The 10,187-nt window shown below is 37.6% G+C and overlaps 1 protein-coding gene across 1 annotated transcript in view; it reads left to right on the plus strand.

The window, feature by feature from the left end:
* Positions 1-8,930: 8,930 nt before the first annotated feature.
* Smp_164260 (hypothetical protein) overlaps positions 8,931-10,187 on the plus strand; it is a gene marked incomplete at both ends in the record, with an annotated part of 26,093 nt that continues 24,836 nt past the window's right edge. Inside the window, one exon of the mRNA XM_018792793.1 lies at positions 8,931-9,122. Within this exon, the coding sequence (XP_018643999.1) occupies positions 8,931-9,122 (192 nt within the window). The remainder of the gene's footprint in view (positions 9,123-10,187) is intronic.

The raw sequence follows: 10,187 nt of genomic DNA on the forward strand, positions 1-10,187 counted from the left end.
CAAATAGCTGTCTCCCTTTTTTTCGAAGCTATTTGAACCCTTTTTTGTTTTTAGATTTTATATTTTGTCCTGTTTGTGTATTAGCTGTTGCTAGTCCTCGAGGAAGATATTATTTTGCTGGGATTGGTGCAAATTCTCGCTTAGTGTGAAAAAAACAATCTAAAAGTAAATTGAACCCTTTCGCATTGCACTTTGGGACCAAAGTCATCTAACATTGCTAACGTAAGATTGTTCGTTAGTATTTAACCCTGATTATTGTTGTTTTCGAAAAAATCATTTAATTTGCAGTAGAATGTGTATTAATATGAAATATTATATCTTGGCTGAAGTTCTGAGATGCCATGGTGTTTTTAAACAACAACGAACCATCCAAGAATCTAGCTAGACTACTGATATAATCTCTGATTTAAAACCCAATTTGCTATGACTTTAAAAAAGAAGAAAGCCGTATGCCGATTCGCTACGATTTTGTGTCCTGCTTTTTATCACGTGAATTATACGCCAATCGAAATATGACTTTTCGAATCTTAACACTGTGCCAAATCAATGACAATCGACCTTGGTCATTTGTCCGCCCAGCACTTCCAATGGAGTCCAGAACATCAATTACAGCTTCTGTTATGCGAATAATTTATTTCAAGCATACTCGGTTTATATGCCAAACAGATAGACCACATTATACCATAAAATAGAAAATAATATTTGTACAGGATCAAGCCAAATGTGGCCGTGAACGTGGGATACAATAATCAATAAACTGGATATAATTTAGGGACAGTAAATCGCATAATAATAATACATAGGTCAAAATGAAGCTTATAATAAGATGAACATATATCGACTAAATTTAATCACTGAATAGTTAAACAATAAGTATATATAGAATAATCGTCCATTATTAGGTTACGAAAGTTACCCATATTTATTTCTTCACTAGGATGTGACACAATCACTCTCATCAACTCATACATTTCTCGCACTCATGTGCGCTTCTACAAATCTTTCCCTAGAGTCTGCATTACTCAGTTGTTGGCACAAACTCGGCACATTTGATAGCTCCGGCAAATGAATTGATGCATAGCCTGGCCAAGAACATGAACATTTCTTTTTTCTCTTCAGAATTTTGCTCTGAGGGTGAAGCCATGTAACTTTTGACATCTGGAACAAGCTGAACGTACGCGCTTTCCAGGCGCTCCACAAGTCTACTTTATGACAACTAAAAACTTAAAAAGCTGCAATACATAAATACTTGGCATGACCAAAATCCTGATACAATTTTTGTCGAGATTGGGTCTGGTATGTAACGTGGACGCCATGCCCGTTTGGAAAATATTTGGAAGAAAACAGTACATCTGAATGAATGAACTGCTATCAACTTTCGTAGATTATATTTACTAAACAACCCTGCTTAGGGTGCATACTGTGAACCAGTATATGTTGTAACTTGTAGATCATGCCTGTAAAAATGGCTTGTACCTGCCCTTTCAGAAATATATTATTATATTGTTATTTGATTTGATAGTTAGCATGATCAAAAGGCGTCTGTAATATTTTAATCGAACTAAAACAAACAATTCAGTCACTATTCACAGATTTAGTAATGTATTCAAGAAATTGTATGATTGAGTCATGTGCATGAACAGTCGCCTTGAACCTCCGGTTCCCATTAGACCTATCACGTAAAGCATCAGATAAGGGTGCATTAAAATTGCTAACTTCATTTAACTCACCATACCGGCGGCCATATGTCCACGTCCCTTTGCAAAGTTTGAGATAATGACATGCGATGCAGTTCACTAGTCTAAACGCGAAGTACTCTGATGGTTTCTCACGCGAGCACAATACCTCTGATCTCTCACGAATAAAAACAACATATGGATCAGAACATCAAGACGTGAGAGTGGTCTAGATGCTGTAAACGCACCAGCTACGCTTCTTCGTGGTTTAGGAACTAACGACGAGGTTCCAAGGGGATTGAAAGTCACTCGGTACACAACAACGACTAAACGACTTGAAATATCAACTGAAACGGCTTTACTTACCTAATATTCGGTGCAACATCTAAACATTTCACCATACTACAATATATTCAACGTTTGTTAATATGATAAAAGTTTACGATACTTTTCAGTCGAGTCCCTTCACTTTCTTCAAGACAACGATCACGATCAATGATACCGGGACTATAGCTACCTACCTAGACAAATTGATTGCATCTAAAATCTTAAAAATATCAACAATACGACACTGTAACACACAAATGGACAATTCAAGGCTAAAGGTCCAAAAAAAAGTAGGAACTCGAATGTCAGATTGGGCAACACGTTTTAGACCAAGGAATATTCATGACTCCACAACACAGAAGCTTCCATAGAGGATCATTGTATAAAGAGGCTAACAACCAAGTGCTTCTACAGTAATGTAAAAGGACTTGAAAGTGAAGTAGGAGGGATCAGAAGCATGTGCTTCAAACTTGAAACCAAGATCAAGGTTCTAAACAAAATCTGTCTCTCTGCTGATATCGTTGAGTCGTGTAAGGCATAGCACCTGCCCTGGCAGAAATATGTTATTACTCTTCAGATTTGACAGGCAAAACACGAGGTGGAGTGATGGCATTCATCAAAATCCGCTTCAAGGTCACAATGCCGTCAACAGTCATATAAGTCGAATCGTCAGAATCTTGCTGATATTGTTTCAAAGCAAGCGGCACAAAGCAATGGGTTGGAAGAATATGGCGTCCTCCTATGTGTGTAAGCATATAAAAGGAAAAGCTACCACATCCGATAACACTACTACTACTACATCTGTGGCTTTATGAGGTACCCACAGCCAGGACATTGACAGCTCACTTCTAGACCTCGGCAAGAAGAGTGTAACCCCTCAATGTGGTTTCATAAGCGAATGGTCACAGCGATTGGAATCTAAGGACTGTGAGCGTTGCCACTCAAGGAGGTAAGGATGAAAAACCTTTAAAATTATATTATTCATCAAAAAAAGATCATCTTCTGATCGGAGATAATTTTCCGAAAGTGGATTATGTTATCTATTGAATATTAATGTGTTTAACAATGATTTATACAAACAAGGTCAGTCATCTATCTAATTGACTGGAAAACAAAGCAGAACCTCCGAAACTTTTCTCGCTCATTTTCTTTTCTTTCTATTCATCTCAATATCTGAAGTTCGCTTATATTCATATTTATGATAATAATTATTAAGATTGGTCCATCGACACATTAGACACTTTTTTGTCCCTTCTTTTCCTCCTAAACATCCGAATTCTCTAACTAAGAAATCATCTTATGTTACTATTAAATAAACTAACTTCTCAGATTCACTTGATCTCCACCGCATATATATAACATACAGAAATTTATGTTTATCTATCGTTTTGCAACTGATTATGACATTTATAGCGTCGTTCTAAATTATTATTTCACAAGAGTTTATACTAAAATCAAGTTTCATTCGATATCCCTTTGCATAAATTTGCGTGAATTTACCCAAGTGGACTTAAAGCGTTTTCTAATCAATGGTTTACTTCGGAGATCGATAACTCAGCCTGTAGCCCCTCCGAAGCTACTGCTGGTCCCAAGCCCGGATAAAGGAGGGGGGTCGGGCATTGGGTTAGCGACCCCATCCCGTAGAAAACTAACTGCACCAATAGAATCACACTTGACGGAGAAGCTTTGGAGGATGTAAATAACTTCACATATCCGGACAGAATCATCGATGAACACGAAGGATCTGATGCAAATGTGGAGATGCAGATCAGTAAAGCAAGAGCAGCATATTTACAACTGAAGAACATCTGAAACTCAAAACAATTGTCAACCAACACCGAAGCCAGAATTTTCAATACAAATGTCAAGACAGTTCTACTGTATGAGGCGGAAGCCTGGAGAACTACGAAAGCCATCATCCAGAAGATACAAGTGTTTATCAACAGTTGTCTAGACAAAATACTTTGGATCAGTTGGCCAGACATTATCAGCAACAACCTACTGTGGGAGAGAACAGACCAGGTTCCAGAGGAGGAAGAAATGAAGAAGAGGAGCTGGAAATGGATAGGACACACAATGAGGAAAGCACCCAACTGCGTCTCAAGGCAAGCCCTCGTACGAAATACTGAAGGTCAAAGGAGAAGAGGAAGACCAAAGAACACATGACGCCAAGAAATGGAGATAGACATGAGGAAAATGAACAAAAATTGGATAGAACTAAAAATGAAGGCCCAGGACAGAGTGGGTTGGAGAATGCTGGCCGGCGGCCTACGCCCCATTAAGAGTAACAGGCGTAAGTAAGTAAGTCAGAGGTCGACATTAGCATGTTTGAACCCTCTCACTAGGTGTTCGTTTTTTTCTTTTCAGAATTTTCTTTTCCTCTCTTCCTTCCAAATAATTATTATTCTTAATTATCCGAAGTTTGTAATTAAAACAATCTCTTATGTTATACTCAAATTAGCTTCTCAGACTCGTTTTATTATCACTATGTATATATGACTCATACATATTTATATTCCATTTGTTTCAAGCCAGTAAAATCACTCCCAGTAGTGACGAATGCAATGGAAAGACTGGTCAGTGACCAAATGCGGGAACATGTGGACAGAAACAACATCCTTCATGAAGCCCAGCAATGGTTTAAAAAAGATGGTGAGCGCTCAATGTTCTCCTGACATGGGACGACCGAGAAATCTGTCGTGACCAAAGGTAACAATTCGTGTAACAACATTTGATTTCGCATAAGCGTTTGACATATTAAGGTACCCATTCTTCATAGAAAAGGTCCCGACACACTTCTATCTTTGTTCTAAAATACCTCCTAGATAAAATAAGATCATCGACCCTCATATAGGCTGAAAATAGTAAGATATACAGGTCTATGAGAGGCGGAAAGAATTAACTCAGACCGTAAAGGAACCACATTTTAATAGGGAATGGGAGGTGGACAATGGACTGAAACTTAGCTTATCTAAATGCCACGTTATGCTTGTTCAGCCCTATGGGACACAGAAAATTTGCATCTTCTATGATGATCTACCCTAAATCATCTGCTTAGACCGAAATCTAGGACTAGTAATCACACAGAGCTTAGACTGCATTGCAGGTGTAGACTAGGCAAATGCAACTACTCACTTTTCATGAAGACAGCTTAGTGCAATCACTCCAGAATTGCATTCGACACTTCGAAAAAGTACTTAGGGCCTGATCTCGAAATTCACAACGTTGTTAAACCGCCTGTCATCAAAAAGTGCATAAAGTACAGGAACGGGCAAGAATAGTGATGAGATTGAGAAACAAATCTCAGTAAGATAGACCCCAATACAAGATTGTTCTCGTTGAGTTAGAGAGTAATAGATGGTCTGATAGTGTCCCATAATACACCAGATACTCCAAGTCATCTCAACACGAATATCCTACCAGGGATTCATCACTGTACTCCATGGGGGAATTCCCGAGAACGTTAACATTAAACAGTGAAAACTCAAGTATGTCCTCACTTTTTCTCACTAAGAGTCGACACAATTTAGGACAATCTTACAGCTGAAGTGATCACAATCAACTCAATGAATAGACCTAATAATTATGTACTAACACATGGTCCACCAAATAGTTTGTATACGGTCTCTCGAAGATATTAGATATTTAGCAGACGACCTTGATGTGCTTTATGGACACTTAGTCTTGACCTACTGCGTAGAGATCGTGGTTCTGGGTATTTTTGTAAAAGTTTTTTATAAACCTTTAGGTTATTGCCACTTCCATAGTTTATCAATTTACCTTTGACTTGAAACTTACCTATAAATTGTATATATGATATTTCAGTCGAAGGGGAAACAAAATATGCGCGACACAGTAAGAAAATGAGATAGTGAAGAGACAGAAAAAAAAGTTTGGGATAATTTGAAATACAGAATGCATAGAAGTTAGTGGATAAAATAATGACAATATTCAGGGGGGTGGGTCATTACAACTGAAAACGATTCTTTCATTAAGAGAATTTCCTCTCATACGAATAAAGTAAATAAAAATATTGGCGGTGCAATCACTTAGTTTTGTAATTTGATTAATTTACAAAAGGAATTGTTTTGGGAAGGTACGGGTCTGATGTACCGATTGTCTTTTATAAATAGCTATAGTATTTTTTTTTACATATATTCTTGGGTTTTTCGAAGGCTGTGAACCTTTGTACAGCACATACGGTGTTTCTTGGTCGCCCTTTCCACCCATATAGTTCTCGAAAGCATTAACTCCATGGACCACTACTCGGAAACCCTGAATCCCAAGGTTCGCTTTGCCATTATGATTTTGGGTTTTTAACTCAACCTGAGTATTCATTCCATCCTCAAGTAAACACTGGCTGCATATGAATATTCGAGTTACAGATTTCATATGAATTGTATAACATAACGTTTTTTCCATCGTTAGTTTCAAGTAACAAATGTAAGAACCTCTTTGCTTGGGTCTCACCCTCTACACACCGAGTTTTATCAGGGACTTTTGCTCGCTGCACATCGTCCAGTTGCTTTCACCCCGCAGCGTTTACAGTGAGTGCACTTTTGATGGGTGGTGATTTAATTGTCATGACAGTACTAGAAGATTACTAATAACAATATTCTGAGCTCATGTTTCTCCCTCTTCATGTGTGTTGACCATGCGAGTCTCAATCTTTCTATCCGTGGTAAGAGTTTAACTGATAGCATTGGTGGTTACACTCGTAGTCTTCTTATTGTCTAATGTCAGACTCAACTTCTTTACCAGATTGGGAAGTTCTAGGACTTCATTTATGAGAATCGCTTCAACTAAGCACCATTCTGTGCGTAACCAGGTTGAAGTTGGTTTACAGCAACGTTGATACGCAACCGGTCACCATTTACGAATATCTTTAAATTTTACTCTGCAAGCTAGTTTTTCTGCACATTTATATTACGATTTACAGGATGAAACCTCGGTCAGGTTTATTGGTCATCGAAGTTCTTCAGCTTTATTGCACTGGCTTCACCCATTTAATGATTAAATTGTTACGAGTTATATATTATAAGTATACATTGTCTTGTATTATACCTAGTTCATTTTATTAGTGTTTCGTGTTTAGTCAAAACTCTTAATATTCTGCTGGAGATAAGCATTCTGTTTTGCAGCTATTTATACTCATCAACCCTCTAATCCGTTTAGTGATGGTGCATTTCTAGTCAGTTATGAAGTGTCACTTTCATGCAAAATTTTCCTGAAACGGTTTAGTAACCTGTGGAAAATTGACAAAAAAAACAGCAACTTAAATTGTTGTGATTTTACATGAGTATATATGTATATGTTCAATCCGAGTGATAAGATGATGTGTTAAATCTAAAGGGTATTTTTCTAAAATTTCAGTGTAGGGGGTGTTTATGTAGTTGGCTCCTTTAGTTCCATACCAGCTACGTTTCAACTATGAACTGTCTTGGTAATCTAGCGATTGATTTGTTTCCGCTCAAGGTGGTATTGCGGTGTTTGTAAGTTGATCATCTCGCTAGTATTGGACATTGTAAAATTGCTATTCAAATGGTGAATTATAGTATTTCGTATGGGGTGAAACATACAACTTAAATGTAGCACACTTCAAATCCATTATAACAACTAGGAGAAAATCAAAGGTTTGGCGGTATTTTTACTTTGCTCATTACTGTTCTTTACTAAAATACAAAAAGTTACTAACTGTCGATAACACTTACAACTACGCGTTCTGAAACTATGTAGCAGATGCAGACCTACCGATCAAAACTAGTAGCCTTTCTTGATACAAGCTTTAGGTTTTATTATTATTTATTATTTATACACATAAATATTGGTACAAGGAAGCACCAGATACATATGCACCGCACAAATCAAGTGAGATTTGTGTGAGGGCTGTGATACTGCTGAGGTGCCCAAACTGAAGCAGGTGGTTTTCTTAGGGGGCCACACCCGGAGCCTTCGACCTAAAGGTCTGATTCACAAGGCAGTGAAGCATCGTGAGGCGATGCATTCCCATGGTAGCCGGTAACCAACAATTGGTTCATACGCCATTCGTTCCTTCAGGATACTGGAGCCCACGAGCACCATTGGTTTGCAATCAGGGTTTGCCAACTCCCCTAGGTGGACTATCCGTGTCCACCAGCCCGGTTGAAGCGCCGTACATTCGCTTTTCGTCCTCTCAATTTCGTAAACAACACCCCCGCCACGAGAAGGCAGTGAGTAGGACTTCCTTGGCAGAGGCTATATTACGCATGGCCATGTGAGAGTATTTCGAGGAGAGCGGACTCTCCCCACTCTCGGCCATACCAGGGCATTTGGGGGCCTTTTTTTAAAATTTGTTATAGGAACCATTACATTACTTTCGACTTCCATAAGACTAATTTCTTTTCCCAAGATACTGTATTTAGCTTCGAATAATTTTTAAAACTCACTGAATGTAGCACATACTATTCATCATGTGGTTTACACATGAGAGTAGAATCTTTTCTTACAATTGTCCTGTGCTTGTTACTTGTTTGAACAAAAGTAGCATAGTCATTCAAGCCAACTGGCTACGTTGTTTTTCATGCACTAGGATAAGTAAGGCTTAGTCGACATCTGTCAAATAACACTTATTACATCCCAAGAAATACACATCCATTACATTTGTCGATGGGACTCTATTTAGAAAGTCTCAGTTACAGCTATTTGATCATTGTTACTCAAACTGTTCCTCTCATCTAGGTAATCAATTGACTGATGATCTCAGGTTAGTTGTGAAATTTTGTATCAATCTGGAACTTAAAGTCATAGTTCCTAGAATCTTAAAAGTGTATACTAATTTCCGAATCTTTCCTGCTCATTTATTTAGATTGTTGAGATGAAAACCCATTTGATGTGGACTGAGTGAGTGTTATGCAATAAAACATCGACAAATTTTTTAATCAGTTTCACATGATTCAACCACATCAAATTGAACATCATGATAACCAGACACTTTCATACAAATCGTTTCAGTCAAATGATTTCCAAGTTTCAAAGTCATTGGTAGAGAGTAGTATTAATGGGCAGGTGACGCATGTAAGTATTGATCAAACGAGCAAAAAGCCGTCCGGAAGATCATGGGCAAGAAGTAAACGTATTTCAGTAAGTGAGACTCCATCTCTATTGAATGATTAGTCCAAGTTTTATTTGTCAGGAGTTATTTCGAATTGTTGAACATTATAGATAATGTTCAACTGGCTATGCATAGGTGATGACAAGCTAGGTTTAAACTCGGTTGAGAATTTTGATTTTATGCAGTTACTTCCCTTTATGAATTTATATAAAGATAGAACAAATATTGATGCAGAATAATATGAATTCATTATATTTCGTGGTTTCTCATCAGCTGCTTACAACCAAATATGCATTAGAGTTTTATCATTGGGGTAATAAATAATGTGGAACAATTGACATAATTGAATGTAAAGGATTGGAATAACAAAAGTCATCGATGATAACTATATATATGGGCAAGGAAAGGTCAGAGGTTATTAGGTATTGAAATAAAGGGAGGCGTAATAGTTGAGTGGAGTTCAGAGACAGATAAAATCAAAAATGTGATTATTTTAGAGGTAGTTGAAAACAATTAGGGTGGGTTACGTAATGATTGGATAATTTATAGATGTAGTTGAAAACAATTAGGGTGGGTTACGTAATAATTGAATAATATTTGGATAGTTCATATAATTAGGAGAGACAAATGAGCGGAAATGTGTGAGAGAAAGGGTGGTTTAAGAATTGGGTATAAAAAAAACAACTGAATATTAACCAAAATTGAATTAATAACAACAACAAAACTGAAACAAACAAAACAAAACAAAAATGGGTTACCAAGGTAGTAATAAGTTTATCACTGTCTCTTTTTGAATACATAGGTCCGGTTTGAGTTTTTTTATCGCGATCGCCTCAGCAAACCGGAGAGCAGTTGTACTTCTTTGTTTATTAATGATTTTAAAGGCATGAGAAATGTCGATTCTGTGCCCGGTGTCGAGTAAATGCCGAGCTATCGCACTGTTGAGAGCCCTGGACCCTTGCAACCTCAGTTTCTTGGGAACATGCTCAGAAATGTGGACATGCACGTCCTCTTTTCTCAGTACCTCCAACTGCATTCACCACTTTACATGTACGTGCCGAAGCACATACATTGGAAGAACCGAGAGAAGAGTG

The sequence above is a fragment of the Schistosoma mansoni genome (assembly GCF_000237925.1).
Source record: "Schistosoma mansoni, WGS project CABG00000000 data, supercontig 0111, strain Puerto Rico, whole genome shotgun sequence".
In the NCBI taxonomy this organism is placed as follows: domain Eukaryota; kingdom Metazoa; phylum Platyhelminthes; class Trematoda; order Strigeidida; family Schistosomatidae; genus Schistosoma; species Schistosoma mansoni.